The 15,974-nt window shown below is 50.1% G+C and overlaps 7 protein-coding genes across 7 annotated transcripts; 4 read left to right on the top strand and 3 right to left on the bottom strand.

The window, feature by feature from the left end:
* Nucleotides 1–695: 695 nt before the first annotated feature.
* On the top strand, nt 696–2,321 carry N7503_006753 (snoRNA-binding rRNA-processing protein UTP15; the record flags this gene model as incomplete). Its single annotated transcript, XM_057066300.1, has 1 exon — nt 696–2,321. One exon carries the CDS (start codon nt 696–698, stop codon nt 2,319–2,321), a length of 1,626 nt encoding a protein of 541 aa, XP_056919981.1.
* A 902-nt stretch (nt 2,322–3,223) lies between these two features.
* N7503_006752 (DUF3716 domain-containing protein) lies at nt 3,224–4,302 on the bottom strand (the record flags this gene model as incomplete). Its single annotated transcript, XM_057066299.1, has 3 exons — nt 3,224–3,792; nt 3,909–4,241; nt 4,290–4,302. 3 exons carry the CDS (start codon nt 4,300–4,302, stop codon nt 3,224–3,226), a joined length of 915 nt encoding a protein of 304 aa, XP_056919980.1.
* Nucleotides 4,303–5,237: 935 nt separating this feature from the next.
* On the top strand, nt 5,238–7,755 carry N7503_006751 (SNF1 family serine/threonine-protein kinase; the record flags this gene model as incomplete). The annotated part of the gene is made up of 3 exons (XM_057066298.1): nt 5,238–5,626; nt 5,704–6,536; nt 6,593–7,755. 3 exons carry the CDS (start codon nt 5,238–5,240, stop codon nt 7,753–7,755), a joined length of 2,385 nt encoding a protein of 794 aa, XP_056919979.1.
* A 510-nt stretch (nt 7,756–8,265) lies between these two features.
* Nucleotides 8,266–9,932, bottom strand: N7503_006750 (putative pathogenicity factor; the record flags this gene model as incomplete). The annotated part of the gene is made up of 2 exons (XM_057066297.1): nt 8,266–8,672; nt 8,729–9,932. 2 exons carry the CDS (start codon nt 9,930–9,932, stop codon nt 8,266–8,268), a joined length of 1,611 nt encoding a protein of 536 aa, XP_056919978.1.
* A 1,109-nt stretch (nt 9,933–11,041) lies between these two features.
* N7503_006749 (DUF218 domain protein) lies at nt 11,042–12,076 on the top strand (the record flags this gene model as incomplete). The annotated part of the gene is made up of 4 exons (XM_057066296.1): nt 11,042–11,127; nt 11,196–11,303; nt 11,407–11,458; nt 11,513–12,076. 4 exons carry the CDS (start codon nt 11,042–11,044, stop codon nt 12,074–12,076), a joined length of 810 nt encoding a protein of 269 aa, XP_056919977.1.
* Nucleotides 12,077–12,213: 137 nt separating this feature from the next.
* N7503_006748 (spindle checkpoint protein MAD2) lies at nt 12,214–13,305 on the bottom strand (the record flags this gene model as incomplete). Its single annotated transcript, XM_057066295.1, has 8 exons — nt 12,214–12,499; nt 12,570–12,643; nt 12,701–12,846; nt 12,903–12,931; nt 12,986–13,024; nt 13,089–13,114; nt 13,168–13,193; nt 13,257–13,305. 8 exons carry the CDS (start codon nt 13,303–13,305, stop codon nt 12,214–12,216), a joined length of 675 nt encoding a protein of 224 aa, XP_056919976.1.
* Nucleotides 13,306–13,557: 252 nt separating this feature from the next.
* On the top strand, nt 13,558–15,610 carry N7503_006747 (GTPase GUF1; the record flags this gene model as incomplete). The annotated part of the gene is made up of 2 exons (XM_057066294.1): nt 13,558–14,291; nt 14,347–15,610. 2 exons carry the CDS (start codon nt 13,558–13,560, stop codon nt 15,608–15,610), a joined length of 1,998 nt encoding a protein of 665 aa, XP_056919975.1.
* Between the last annotated feature and the right edge of the window lie 364 nt (nt 15,611–15,974).

The raw sequence follows: 15,974 nt of genomic DNA, 5'->3' as shown, positions 1-15,974 counted from the left end.
GATCTGGAGTGTACATTTGTACAACCCTCGATAGTATCGGTATCCCCTGCTTGTTTTGGTCGCTGCCTGCTTCACAGCCCCGGTGATCCATGGGAGCTCTGTCTAGTCGGCTTACACGCCTGGGGCCGATTTCTATTATTATATTGAATAAGTTTCTTGATATATCATAATTGATGGGGCAAAGATATATGGAAGCCTGGAAGAATCATTTTATTATCCGGAAATATCTTGGCCATCAGCTACACTATTCACCAACGCGGCAACGCCCAAGATGAGCTCACAAGGATATTTGACGCGAATCCCGAAGATTTATGGGTCGGTCAACTACGTAAATTATCGGAATAAACACTTAATCGGAAACACGGAATGTGCCAACCATGACCATTGGCGAGCGATCGTGACGTATCTAAGAATCTACGAGACTTGAAATGCACGATTCGCGGGGGTGTCCTGCCTTAATACCTTAATGCCTTGGTGCCTGGGAAATCGGTGATTGAGTTAAGGTGTTATGCCTCAGGTGTCTATAGACACCGCCGCCATTCCCGATCAGGGCGAACTTTTTTGATTGGCAGAAAAAAAGATCAAACCTTCATGATCACGGCGCTGCCACGAGCTTTGAGCGTGTATACACTCTCTTTCCTTTTTTGGCAGATTAAATCCTACCTTGCATCAGTGATTGAATACCATAGCTCACCATGGCGGCTCCCGTCCTGCCTTTGCAACAGGTGAAGCTCGCCTCGTTGCCATCCACCCGCCTTACACCAGAGCAACAATACTGGCGCACATTCAAGAACCCTCTCCTCATCCCGTCGCCAGCCAATGGACCTATCAATCTCATCACTCAACCCTCTGCCCCATCATCTTCTGCTGTCTTCAGCTCCCTGTCGCAGCCCCCCGATATTTTCACCGTGACCACCGGTGCCCGAGTTCAGATCTACTCAATCCACACCCGGAAATTGCTGCGCACAATCACTCGATTCGATGATACAGTACGGGGTACAGATGTTCGGCCGGACGGGCGTGTGTTGGTGACTGGTGACGATACAGGCACAGTCCAGGTTTTTGACGTCAAGTCCCGCGCCATTCTGAAGACATGGAGAGACCACAAGCAGCCCGTGTGGGTGAGCAAGTTCTCTCCGAGCGACCCAACTGCTCTTATGACCACTAGTGATGACCGGACAGTCCGTCTGTGGGATCTGCCTGCTGAGTCCAGTCAACGTACCTTCACCGGCCATACCGATTACGTTCGCAGTGGTGCCTTCATGCCCGGCGCAATGGCCTCCTCTGGATTGATTGTCTCTGGCTCCTATGATCGCACAGTTCGCATCTGGGATCCCCGTGTGCAGAGACGCGCAGCTATGACCTTCAAGATGGCGGCTCCTATCGAAAATGTGCTGCCCATGCCGGCGGGCACTACCGTTCTGGCTTCCGCTGATAACAAGATTGCGGTGCTTGATATTGTGGCTGGAAAGCCCATGCACATGATTCAAAACCACCAGAAGACAGTAACCTCGCTTGCGTTGGCATCCAATGGAGAGCGATTGCTCAGTGGTGCATTGGATGGTCACCTGAAGGTCTTTGAGACAACTGGCTGGAATGCGGTCTCTGGCTCTAAATACCCATCGCCCATCCTGTCTCTGCGTGTTATCACCTCTGGCATAGCACAGGAGGACAAGCACATCGCCGTTGGTATGCAGTCAGGTCTTCTTTCTATCAAGACCCGGTTGTCTGGTCAACAGAAGGTCAAGGACCGCGAGCGTCAGAAGGAGATGAAGGCTCTGCTCGAGGGCAAGCTGGAGGAACACGACCGCGAAGTGGCAAAGAAAAATAAGACTCGCGGCTCAGGCTGGGAGAAGCGGTTGCGTGGCCGCGATTTCATCGGAGAAGGAGTCGAGATTGTGATCGAGGGCCAGGACAACAAGAAGAGGAAGCGTGAACAAGCTTGGGAGCTTGATTTGCGTAAGGGCCGATATGCCGCTGCCTTGGATCAAGTCCTTGGAGGTCCCGATAAGACAGCCCAGCTCACGCTATTCACTGCCCTCCGTCACCGTTCGGCTTTACGTGCTGCCCTCAAAGACCGCGACGAGGTCACACTCCAGCCCGTTTTGTCATGGGTTTACAAGCATATTCGCGAGCCCCGTCTGGTTGATCTCTGCGTTGAAGTTGCCATGAACCTGCTGGACATCTACTCGGCCAATCTGGGCCAGTCAGCCCAGGTTGACAAGTTGGTGGACCGATTGCATTTCCGCGTACGTGACGAGGTGGAGATGGCACAGAATGCCTTCCAGCTGAAGGGCGCACTTGACATGTTGAAGGCATGATGCTTATAATATGAGTTTTTGGAGTTCGGCTGGATTTACCATTCGTCGGTGTATTGGCGGGCCATCGGTTGTACAGATTTGCATAGAAATAAAAGTACCATTTTCAATGTCCTGTCTCTCATGGACTGTGATTTGCATCAGCCCCCGCGTTAGTAGTAAATCAAGCTAGATGACGGGCTTGAATCTACCGATCAAAACGTTCATTGGAGGCCTGAGTTAGTATTCTTGGATAGAATGTTGCTGAGTTAGGACCCGAGACTCGTGTCCCTCGTACTTGACCTTTATTTCGCTCATCTGCGCTCGTAATTGTATTGACTTTCCAGCATATGACTCGTAAGATGCTGAATAGTTCAAAGAAGGGTCTCATGGATTTGGTACTCTATCATTCCCTTGACAAATTCGAGAACTTGATGAGGTGGTTGGATTGCCTTGCGGAGAGCCTATAGTTATTTGATATCAGCGAGGATCTCTTTTGGGTTGCAACAGTACGCGCTGGTTGTCCATTATTACGACATCACTGATCCAATAATCAGTGGTGAAACATATCAGTAGCCAACTTTTATATGAACGGCCACTGATGGAGATTCTGGGGAATAGAAGTCGCAGAACTAATGAATCAAAAGGTAGCGAAGTGATGGAGAAAGCGAATGCAGAAATGGGAAATGAGGTCTCTGATATAAGAGCACCGCTGACTTCAATTTCACACTTAGAAGATGAAGCATCAAGAAGTAGTGCCGTGGGAGGCGAGTTACAGGCTACAAATGCCTTGATACGATATTGAAACGTAGATGAAGACTGGTTCAGGGTATCTTATGCTCATATGTATCGATCAAACACTCAATACACTGGGAAGGAATCATAATCCTCCATGCCATCCATGGGCAGAGCCGCCTTCCTTGATTCTAATCGTACGACTCACCCATTTCTTCCAGCCGCAGACGTAGGCGTATCTTATCGTCCTCTACCCGGTTGATTATGGCATTGCATGCCAGCAGGGCCCTGCGGTGGGCCGGGAAGTCGAAAAGGTTGCAGACCGTGGAGTCATCCCAGGGTGAAGTGAGCCACTTCTCGTCATAGAATCGGCCAGAGTGGGGATTACGGGGAGCCCGAAGACGGACGGCGAAGGAATCAATAACGGTATCCTCACCATCCTTCACTTCTGGCTCCCCAATATCCCGGAGGTGCTTGGCCAGGTATGCCTTGTCGTCCTTAAGGCGCTCTGCAATAGTGTTGCAGCTTTCCAGAGTGCGTTGGAGCAAGGACAGGTCATGGGACTGAATGAACCCTGCGTCATCCAACGGGGACGTATAGTACCGTCCATCGTATGGAATAGCAGGGGTCAAGGGCTGAGGTGGGGGGTGAGGCTGGAGCTGAGGCTTCTGTTCGTTAGTATTGGCTTGAGACTCGGGGCGAGGTATGAGTCTACCTGCTGCATAGCCTGCTGGGGAGCCATCTGGCGATTGATTTCCTGCTGGATAAAGAGAGGTTGATCTGTGGCTGTGGCTTTCCGATCTTTGTTGATTTCAGTAAGCAGAAGATTCACAGAAGAGGAAAAAGTTCTGGGATTGAGAAATAGGTGTCACTCACGGTGGCTGCAGTGAACACCTTGATTATTCCATCCACAGTTGCTACAGGCACCGCGACTGTCTGGAACTCCATTGACAACAACCACAACACAAAACGCAAATGGACCTTTACCACTTTTACAGCAGTCACACTCTTGACCAGCAGGAGCCTGGACCCCAACACGCTGTTTGTAACCAAGCAAAGCCCGGTTCTCTGTAGTGTATCCTTCTTCTGCACCATTTCGCCAGACAACTTGACGCACCACTGGGAGGGCGTAGATACCTCTGCGACGGTTGCTTGTGAGTGGGACCTGGACTGGATTGCCATTTGCATCAGTCCATGTCTGACGCGCATCTAATTATATGTTAACACCCGCTGTTCAAAACAATATAAAGGGTATACTGCCATCCGTCATCGTCGAGGTCACGTGGAATATCTTGGCAGCGGAGAGCGGAGCGGAAGGGCGGCGTATGCTGGCAGAATAGGAACAAAGAAAGTCCGAAATACGAATACGAGGGGAAAGCGGAGACCAAAGGCAGTAAAGCACCTCGTTTTATGATTGGTCACCCACCATGGATGAGTCATTGCGGAGCTCACCATTGCGGAGAATTTATGCATAGCAAGACCAGCATATCATAGGTATCGACGAGTCCTGTATCTTCCTAAAGGCAGGTACAGTAGAAATTCAATCTTCTTCTATATCACATCATGGGCATTATTTTCCTCCCATTTTTCTCCCTTTTGGCGACGACATGTGTTATCAGACTACAGCGTAGCTGTTGATGTTGCAGGACACAATTTGAGCTGGACATGTGACGTAAATATCGAGTTGGATTCAATCCCTTCAGCAAATGCCCCTTTCATACGACCTAATTACTTGTTGAATTATTTCAATCAAGATCAGTAAATTTTGTAGTTAATTTTTCCGAGTATACGGTGTTCAAGGTTGGGCAGAATAATGGACCCGACCCCAGTCTCTCCCACCGGTCAGAGCTTAAGCGGCATCGGCTTCTCCTCCATGGAACCTTTGACTTCCCCCAGAATTTGGTGAACTCTTGCATCGAACTGTTGTCTCGTTCTCTATTCCATTTTATTTGCATCAAACGTTACACGTCTCGGTTATCACTTGGCACATACTTTACCCCTCTATTCTTGCCCCGCCCCCTCGAGAAAACAAAAATCCTAGCTGTCCCAAGCTCCACCTTCGGTTCTACTGTGGAGAGGGTCGAGACCGACTGATTGGCGATGCTCTAAGGGCAGAAAAAAATTAAGAAGAACCACGGCACAGTCAGCAGTCCGGACCGCTGGGCCCGACCCAGAAAATCAATCACGTCACGTTGTCCTTCCATCATGGCCGCCGCTTTTGATGAGGAAGATCTATCGATCCCACTCGCTCCTTCCGACCGTGAACGTGACCACCCTCGTGACCACACCAGGCCGGTCAGCTCGAACCCCTCCGCCATGGCTATGCCGCCGCCGCGCCCGACCGCTAGAGCGGAGGCCACCCAGTCCCCCGCAACCACAAGAGATATGCAACGCCTTGACCAGTATCAGACCGTGAGGATTTTGGGTGAGGGGTCGTTCGGAAAGGTGAAGCTGGCCATTCACCAGCCGAGTGGTCGGCAGGTTGCCCTCAAAATCATCTCTCGGCGTAAGCTCTTGTCCCGGGACATGGTCGGTCGTGTGGAACGAGAGATTCAGTACCTCCAATTGCTCCGACATCCTCATATTATCAAATTGTATGATTCCCTTTTCCCTCCTCACATAGTTAAATTTGTTGTGCGTCCAGGCTGATCGGGTGGATTTACCCCGCTAGATACACCGTTATCGCCACCAAGACCGACATTGTCATGGTCCTCGAGTACGCCGAGCGAGAATTGTTCGACTACCTGGTGCGAAAAGGCAAATGCAACGATGACGAAGCCAGAAAGTTTTTCCAGCAAATCATTTGCGCTGTCGAATACTGTCACCGACACAAGATCGTCCACCGAGATCTGAAACCCGAGAACCTGCTTATCGACAGCCAGAAGAACGTCAAAATTGCCGATTTTGGTTTGAGTAATATTATGACAGATGGCAATTTCCTCAAGACTAGCTGTGGTAGCCCGAACTATGCTGCCCCAGAGGTCATTTCTGGAAAGCTTTACGCAGGCCCCGAGGTGGATGTCTGGAGTTGCGGTGTGATCCTCTATGTGCTGTTGGTGGGCCGACTGCCCTTTGATGACGACTATATCCCCGCTCTGTTCAAGAAGATTGCAGCGGGTAACTTCCACGTTCCAAGTTATATCTCCCCCGGAGCTGCCCGGTTAATCCGGGCCATGCTACAGGTTCACCCTGTTCACAGAATCACTATCCCCGAGATTCGGGATGACCCGTGGTTCAGTAAGAACATCCCCAAATATCTGGAACCTCCAGCAGAAGAATATATCGCACCCGGTGCCGACCAGAGCAAGGCCAATGATGCCAAGGTCGCTCCTGGAAAACCGCTTCCAGTGCAACACAAGGTTCACCAGATTGCCGTGTCGAAGCTCGAACGAAGCATGGGATATGGCCGTGAAGATATTGAAGATGCACTCAGACATCCGGAGCCCAGCGCAATCAAAGATGCATTTTCTATCGTCGTTGAAAATGAAATGATGCAGACGAACTGTGAGTCTTTCTCCATGCCATTACTTAGGTGTCAATTTCTAACTGGGTCTTCATAGCTCCCACGGAAGATAATTTAATGGCCTCGAACGTGCCCCCACAACCCAAAGGACCCGCACAACCGACAGTCGATCGAGCGACTGCTGCACCCAAAGCTCAGGCGCCGCCTGCTCCAGTTGCCGCTCGGAAACAGAGCATCTCGCGTCGCATCCGTACGGAAGAGACACAGGCAGATTCCGAGTCCGAAGAACCACGTCCCAGCCATGTCCGAATCCTGCCAACTAGTCTACCATACGTGCATGACCAGCTCATGGAGCAACGGGATCGAGAGCAAAGGGCTCGTGTTGATGAAGTGCGTCGGAAAGAAGCTGCTCGGAACGAGGCGGAGGGATTGGGGTCCGAGCGTCTGGAGCTGACACCTGAGGAGCAAGCTGCTACAGCTCGAGCATTGAAGCCCCATGCTCGGAGTATAATTGATCTTGATAAATTGCGCCTGGAACCACCAATTGGTCACCCCATTTCGCAGCAGCCTCCCAAGCGATCCCGCAAATGGCAATTTGGTATCCGCTCACGGAACCAGCCCTATGAGGCCATGTTGTATCTTTATCGGGCAATTGCTGCCCAAGGTGGTGTTTGGGATGTCCAGCCTGTCGAGTCAGGAACTCAAATTGGACCGGAAGCAACCCCTTCCCCGGACAAACCCAAGCCGCTCCAGAACAAATACCCTGATCTCCCATCGGACTACTACATCCCCAAGGACCCTTGGTTCATTCGTGCACGCTTGCTGAAAGAGGGAGTCAAGGCCCCCGGAGCATCAACCAGTGTTTTTAATAGCCGCAGTGACCTCGGGGAACTGCGTCGGCGATTCCACATTTCGGGCATCTCGACTCCATTTGAGGACAAGGAGGTGAAGTCTTTTGCATCAGACAAGGATAACAGTGCACCCTCTGCACCTTCATCAGCTACGCAACACAATGGCCTCCCGAGTATTTCCCACGGCGTCTGGGTCTTCGTTGACATCCAACTCTACCAGTTGGAAGAGAACAACTACATGGTCGATTTCAAATGCGATGGCTACCAGAATGTTATTCGTGCTCAGGGTGACACAGAATGGACTCCCATCAGCAAGCGTCTGAAGAACAAGGAGAAGGAGGTGACTAGCCCCTACCCTTTCCTAGATGTGGCATCCGACCTTGTGGCTCAGCTGGCTGTTGCCAGCTAAACATTTATCTCTGGTGGATATTGACTGGAACGACGAATATGATATCTTCTCCATACTCACCTTCATAATTTTCATAATCTCTTCTTATCCAATTTTCTTTGGTTGTCCATCCCAATGAGATGTGGTTGTACAGCGGACAATCTGTGCTTCATGAGCGAATGTTGGTTTGATACTTTTCCCGTGTACGATTTTTCATCTGCATGAACAATATCATTTACATTCGATCTGCTCCGTTCTTGTCGTAGGTCTAAATTGAAAGCTTCCAGACATGCTTACACTACAACATTTAAAAGGCAGGACTTTTTAGAAATATCAAGGCACCCTGGTTTCCATTCTGACATGTTTCTTATTTTTTTCTGCTTTTCTTTCTTTCTATTTTTCTTTGGAGGATAGTCAAATGCAAAGACAACATAATAACATAATGGGGGTTCGCTCGGCTCAAATTAACGTCAGATCTCTCTCACTTTCCAACCAGGTTAATGATAGATCAACTCAAGTCAACGCATTGTATTAGAGTTGACGGCTTTTCCCTTTCAAGTCACGGGGCTTCTTGACTGAGCCGCGCGGGGTGACTCTGGTGACCATGGCCACGTAGCTCTTGTCGTTGCGTCGACGTTGGCTCGCCGAATTTCCTCGGTTCAATCCAGTCCGGCCGATCTCCGCATCCTCTCGACCACGCCCATCCTCCATGGAACTGGCACTCTCAGTTCCGTCCAGAGAGGCAGCCTTCTCCTCCACGTCGCTATCCTCTCTCTTGCTAGACTCCCCGTGCGCCGCAGCAGCCTCAATACCTGCCTGCTCACGCTGCCGAAGCGCAGCATCAAGGACCCATGGCTTGAACGTAGGAAGTATCTCGATGTCCGGAAATCTCGCCCGGCTGCCTTGCTGACGCTCAAGGTCCTTGGAACTGCTTCTCGCTGGAAGCCATTGACTTTTTTCCCGGCCGAGGCACTGCTTTCACCGGCACTGATACCGAGAGATTCTTCATGGGCTTTTTCCTCCTCTCGCATATCTATCATGTATTGATGAGTCTGGTTGACAATGTCACGGATCTCTTGGAAAGACTTTCCGCATCCCACACATTCACGGAGCCACTCTGGCACGGGAGCAGTAACAGCTCTTGGAAGTCTTCGCCCACGCATGGTCAGACCTCGAGTAGTCGAGGGTTTCTTCGTCTTAGTACGAGCAGAGGTCTTTTTCTGTTTGCTGCGGCCAGCATTGCTGGGACCAGACCGACTTGAACCCGCACGACTTGGGCCAGCGTGACTGATATCACTCTGGTGTTCCTTCTCTGAGACTCGCAGTACCTCGCGGCGGCGGAGTGTAATTTCGAAGCTTTCAACTCCATTCCACTGCTCCATGCGGGAGAGGGATTCAAGAAGCAACTCGCATTGCGTGAAAGGCCATTGGTCGGCGCGGTAGCGGGCTCGCTGGTAGTGCTTCCGACAATAGTGGACCCAGACAGCATCGGGGAAGAGCTTCGTCGAAGCCTTGTTCCGTCCGAAGAAGTGGGAGACGACCTTGCGGAAGTGCATCCCGTCTGGGGAGGGGCCCATGTGGCATGGGTGGGAGAATTCGCAGAGTGCGCTGCTCTCTTCGTCGGCGTCGGTTTGATCGGCATCTTCGTCGGCGTCGTGTTCTTCAAGGCCGTTGTCGTCATCGTCGTTCTCACCGTCGTCATTACCGACATCGGTCTGGGTTCTATCGTCGTCATCTTCGTTTCGGTGACATACTGAAGCGGGTGGACGGAAATTAGGGTCCGATTCTGTGCCTTGAGATGAAGTGCTGTCAGAAATCTCATCCTTTATTTCTGAATCTGCGACTTCAGAACAGATGAACTTGAGCGGATCTATCTCATATCCATCTGGCAGCTCTAACGCATCATTAAGAAATCGTGTGATCATGTATGGCACAGGCTGGACGTGATGAAGCTCATCTGGCCATGCAGCAGGAAATTGAACAGGTGGCTGAGCAGCCTTCAGAAAAGGGGAAAATGAAAAGGGATCACTACCAGCATTGCCTGGCATGGTTCTCTGTCTTTTGCTTGCTTGATCCGAGACGTGTCGAGAAGGACCATCATGTGCGAGCTGTCTCTTCCTTTGACCCTCTTCGACGGCCTTATCAATACCTACCCAGTCAACACGGTCAAAATCGGTCCATTCAGATTGTAGACCCATATTGACTTTCAAACTATCTCCAGGTGACAGACGGATTTCGCCCTGTGGGGGACTTGGACGACGGAGGGGGGATAATCAAATGGAGGTGGCCAGCCATATTGTTCACCAGGTACCGGAGGGAACTTTGGAGGCATTTTGGAGATCTCCGAGAAAAGAAAAAAAGGCAAAGAGAATCTTTCAGATGAGGATGAATGAGATGGCAAATTATTGCGATGATGATTGTCGATGGATTGGGGAAAGAGTTCGGATAAAGTAATCAGGTGAGTTGTATGGGATCACGTCAAAGTCTCAACCGAGGAAATCTTATATTCGCTTACCGGCAATCTCCCACTCACAGGCAGGCATTGTTTGCGTGCCTACTTGATGTGGGCTACGTGATGAACCCTCTTTTACCCCTCGCCTACCCTCCATCTTCGACTTTGATTTCTTCATGTTCTCTCTCGCCAATTCGTCCATCCAACTATCTGCCTGGCTCGCCTATAGCTTCAGCTTCACAAGCTTCCCCATCTACATTCAGCAGCTCGGGATTGTTTTCTCCTTTTGTTTCCAGGCCACCGACAATGATAATGGTGAGTGTGGGTGGGTGCTCCTACAAGATGACGATACATGGAAGGAGTATGATGATTGCATATATTTAGGTATTTACTTTCTTCTTTGTGCGTATTCAAAGGGTTCAAACCCCATTATTACAGATAGACATTGATTATTTAGATAGAAATCTAGGTATCAAAGGCTTCTCGTTCAATCCAGCCTTTCAGTGCAGGTAGAACGTTCGAATGTTGCACTTGGCCCTCTGCTCTAGTTATCGGCATGTGAAGTTGTTCCCAGCGGTGCTACTTGAACATGAGAGCCAGGGAAATAGGCATTCTAGGTGCAAGCTGCGACTATTCAAGGAAGTTGCGTGGGGATGGACCATGGTCGTGGAGATTAACGTTTTAGGAAGGGCGCTAGCGTTTCTATACTTCGGAAAAACGCACGGGCCGTTTCTTACTGTCACCTCACAGGCGCGGCATCACCCGCCACGCGGTGTAAACGCGTGGCTTACGGATACATCAAGGGCCGATGCTCTAAGTCTCAGACCCATACGACATCTTGGCACAGAATTGATCATGCATCAATTGAACCACCTCATCATTGTCTGCTGTCATGCCATTTGTGCTGTTGGCCCAAAACATGGATTGTCTGAAGACGAATGGTCAGTCGCCGCTGAAGGTTATGTATCAACATACTGTTCAGGCTGTCCGCTGATCCCAAGTAATCTAGGTTTATTGAGTCTTTCCAGAAGGGGGAGACACCCACTTTTATCAATCATGCGATAGCTGGACTAAAGGCTTTGTCTGACGACCCTCGTGCGCTGCTTATTTTCTCGGGGTAAGTGCATACTATTGCACATCGCTTACTGCAATGTGAATTGCGTTTGCAAATCACGCATGCGCATGTCTTATGCATGCACAGCTTATGACTATTTTTGCAGGGGCGCAACAAAGAAATCGAGAACATACTTGAGCGAGGGACAATCATATCTTGTAAGTCGTCTTGCTCTTTGAACAAGGGCTGGCTGATTGGTAACTTCAACACAGAAACTCGCAGAGGAGAACAACTACTTTCAAGACCCGAAACAAGTCACAGTATCTTACACATCGAGGATCACAACAGAGGATCTCGCGACAGATTCATATCAAAATGTACTCTTTTCACTTCTACGTTTTCGATTGCACACAGGGATTTACCCGCAACGCGTTACCGTCGTGACCCATGAATTTAAAAGAGCTCGGTTCATGGAGTGCCATTTCCCCTCCTTGGGGTTATCTCCGAGGATTGATGGTAGACATGCAGAAGCTAGTGCGGTTTCTGTAATTGGTATAAACCCGCCAGAGGATGTCACTCCCTTAGAATCATTGGTCCGTGGCGAAGCGGGCAAAGGGATTGGGCTCTGGAAACAAGATCTATATGGAGTTGGCGAGGATTTGGCCGGCAAGCGACGTCAAAGAGGCTGGACCTCGGGTATGGAAACAGGAGCCTTTGTGAATGTCGGACTCCAAGAAGTCGTTGAACAATTGGTATGCTGGCAGGGCGGGACCGGTAATGAATTGTTCCCAAGGATGAAAGAGCTGCCCTGGTTCTACGGCAATCTAGCAACATAGGTAAGAGTTATGGACATAATGCAGTATTCATTAAGGCATACTATCTTCTGATTCGATACGTGAAATTCAACTTGTCCCCTCCAAACGCCAATGCATAGAGCATCCCTCGTGGATATTCATAAAAAGGCTTCAAATGCTTAATCTGCCATCCGGTAGCTGACCATAGTCCCCACCCGGTGGTTATTGGTACTGAAACTGCGCAGTTGAACCTTCTCCGCGTTCTTGATTTCCTTGGCGTCGCTGTCACCCCACTCCACAGGGACATCGGAATCAGCATCGGCATACACCAGGACGTTGAATGTGCAGTCTCCGTCAAGGACGGGCAGGAAAGTCACCGAAGCGGTAATCTGGCGGAAAATAGCCTGAATCTCGTCTTGGATCTCCTTTTCGGTCTTTTCAACAGGCTCGGCGGGCTGGGCTTCGCTATAAAATACAGATTATCCGGGTTAGCAATGACATATCGGATGGACCAGACTCGGCTTGGAAGGCTTACCCAGGAGCCGCATTCTCCTTGTCACCTGATTTTCCAGCACTCTTGCTCTTGGAGGATTTGCCAAAGACCTCAACCTGTGGCCGACATGTCAGAAAAACTCGTGGGTAGGAATTGTAGACTCCAGCACGTACGTCAAATTGCCATCGCTCCACGTGCTCTCCAGTGTCCCGATCAGTGATGACCACCACAAGCTTCGATATTTTTCCACCGGCCATCCACCTGTTCAGCTGTGACATGATCTTCTTGATATATGCCTTCACTTGATCGTCGGCGGAAACTTGGGTGGGTTAGAATGAAGCGGGGCTCGAAGGGTCTCAGGCAGAAAGGACGAACCGAGCATGTTGAGGCCATATTTCTTGACACTGTTTTTGGTCAGGCTTCTGAATACATTTGGAAAGCATTGGGTAAACACTTACGTTATAAAATCATCGGGAGGGTAAACAGCGCGTTGGAATCTGCAATGATGGTTTCAATGAGCCTCTGGCACCATAGTTCTGTTGAGATTCATCCATAGCTCACAGTATCGAGTTAATCGAGTACTCAAACTATTCAATCATCAGTACTGAAAGATTGTTTGTGATGAAGGCATGGCACTCACGAATTCCGCCACGAGCTTCGCCGAACCTGCGCATAGGCTTTGTGAGCTTGTTGATACCAGCAAAAGACGGTAACCCCCCAATCACCTACCTCTGATAACCAGCTTGTGCACCTTCGACTTATCTTTAGCTTCAGGCATAATGAGCAGAGTCTGTTGAACGTGAGAAAGGGTAACAGAATGGGAGACAAAGCTGGAGGGAGGGTTTGTTTATGCCGATAGACGATAGTCACCGCAGCGATCGCCGTCACCGCCCGCACTCGGTTTTTATTACGCTCCGCAAGTCAATTGATCTCGCCGCAAATTCCGAGACAATCTACCGAGTCGCACCCATTGGACTGTGACAATTTACCTAGGCGATTGTCCTCGTTCCATGCCACTGCACGAATCCCGATGCGAGGATGTCTGCAGGTAGCCCGATGGCTGAGCGCAGCGCGGAAACCTCCGGCTGCGAGCCTCAAGTCGCTGGCTGGACTTTCATCCTGCTATAACTCCCTACGATCCTTCACAACCTCCGCGGCCTGGAGCGCTCGATCAAAGTCATATACACCGGATACCGATCTCGAGCGACGAATCGCAGCCATCCCCCTCGATCGATATCGCAACTTTTGCATTGTCGCGCACGTCGATCATGGAAAGAGTACCCTTTCCGACCGATTACTCGAGCTTACCGGCACCATTAAGCCGGGCCAAAACAAGCAGGTGCTAGACAAACTTGACGTTGAGCGGGAACGGGGAATCACAGTCAAAGCGCAAACGTGCACAATGATTTACAACCACAATGGCGAGGACTACTTGCTGCACCTGGTGGATACACCAGGGCATGTGGATTTCCGTGCGGAGGTTTCGCGTAGTTATGCCAGTTGCGGTGGTGCTTTACTTCTGGTGGATGCTAGCCAGGGTATTCAGGCACAGACAGTGGCCAATTTCTATTTGGCTTTCGCACAGGGCCTTGAGTTGATCCCTGTCATTAACAAAGTTGACCTGCCGTCGGCAGATCCAGAGCGGGCTCTGGAACAGTTGAGAAACTCATTTGAGCTCGATACTGAGAACACCGTCCTGGTCTCTGCCAAGACTGGACTCAATATCGAGGCTATCCTTCCGACGGTCGTTGAAAAAATCCCTGCGTACGAAAGTCCCACGTTTCCGGTCAGATCATTGAATACTAACGTGATTCAATAGGCCCATTGGCGACACCCAGAAACCTCTTCGTATGTTGCTGGTCGACTCTTGGTACGATTCTTATAAAGGCGTGATTCTTTTGGTGCGCGTTTTCGACGGCGAGGTGCGTGCCGGCATGCAGCTGGTATCATTTGCTACGGGTCTGAAATACTATGTCGGTGAAGTCGGAATCATGTATCCGACGGAGACACCCCAAACAGTCCTCCGTGCAGGTCAAGTCGGATACATTTATTTCAATCCCGGAATGAAAATCAGCAAAGAAGCCAAGATCGGTGACACATTGGCTCGAGTGGGCCAGGAGAAGCAAGTCGAAGCTCTGCCCGGTTTTGAAGAGCCAAAGTCAATGGTTTTCGTGGCTGTGTATCCTATCAATGCTGATCTTTTCGAGCATCTGGATGACAGCATTAACCAGCTCGTCTTGAATGACCGAAGTGTGACGGCCCAAAAAGAGTCCTCCGAGGCTTTGGGAGCTGGTTTCCGTATGGGTTTCTTGGGCACTCTTCACTGCTCCGTTTTTGAAGACCGTCTGCGTCAGGAGCACGGTGCCAGTATCATCATCACACCTCCTTCCGTCCCCGTCAAGGTCGTGTGGAAGGACGGCACCGAGGAAATCATTACTAATCCGGCAAAATTCCCCGATGATGATAGCCTGCGGCTTAAGGTCGCCGAGGTCCAGGAGCCTTATGTCTTGGCAACATTGACCTTCCCCGATGAATACTTAGGGAAGGTTATCGAGCTTTGTGAAGCCAACCGAGGTGAGCAGCAAAGCATTGAATACTTCACCGCAAGCCAGGTCATCATGAAATATGAACTTCCCATGGCACATCTTGTGGACGACTTCTTTGGCAAGTTGAAGGGAGGCACCAAAGGTTATGCTAGTCTGGATTATGAGGAATCTGCTTGGCGAGCAGGAAATATTGTCAAGCTCCAACTTCTGGTGAACAAAGAGCCTGTGGATGCTGTGTCACGGCTCATGCATATGAGCCAGGTCAGCCGCCAAGGAAGGCAATGGGTGACCAAGTTTAAAGAGCACGTTGATCGGCAACTGTTCGAGATTGTGATCCAAGCTGCTGTTGGAAAGAAAATCATTGCTCGTGAGACCATCAAGCCCTACCGCAAGGATGTCTTGGCCAAATTGCATGCCAGTGATGTTAGTCGGCGGCGAAAACTGCTAGAGAAGCAGAAGGAGGGTCGTAAGAGGCTCCGCGCAGTTGGAAATGTGGTGATCGATCACAAGGCATTCCAGGCATTCCTGTCTAAATAATCACCTGTATATTAGAAACACTTAAACCTGTACACAAGATACCAAAATCTATCGTTTTTGGCCATACATTCCAGAGTTCCACTCTTTGCGTATAAAAAGACAGCATGCACCCAGCACCCATGCATACTGAGCTTGGTAAAGCTAAGCGAACACTACTCGGAGACGAAGCATGAATAGAATATCCACAAACAAGCGAAGTCTTATTGTTTGATATCTTTATACTTCTAGGGTCCCACTTGAAGTTGTGCTATTGGTCCAGCGGTGAGAGCTTTGCGGCAGAAAAAAAGTGTTCGTCGCCGACCCCGCGGTCCATTCTGATTCCTCTTCCTCTCTTCATCGCCATTCCTCTCCCAGAACGACTCTT

This window comes from Penicillium pulvis (genome assembly GCF_028828015.1).
Source record: "Penicillium pulvis strain IBT 33274 chromosome Unknown contig_5_segment0_segment0, whole genome shotgun sequence".
Taxonomy (NCBI): Eukaryota; Fungi; Ascomycota; class Eurotiomycetes; order Eurotiales; family Aspergillaceae; genus Penicillium; species Penicillium pulvis.
Note: the sequence above shows the minus strand (reverse complement) of the source record. Positions and strands in the feature narration are given on the sequence as shown.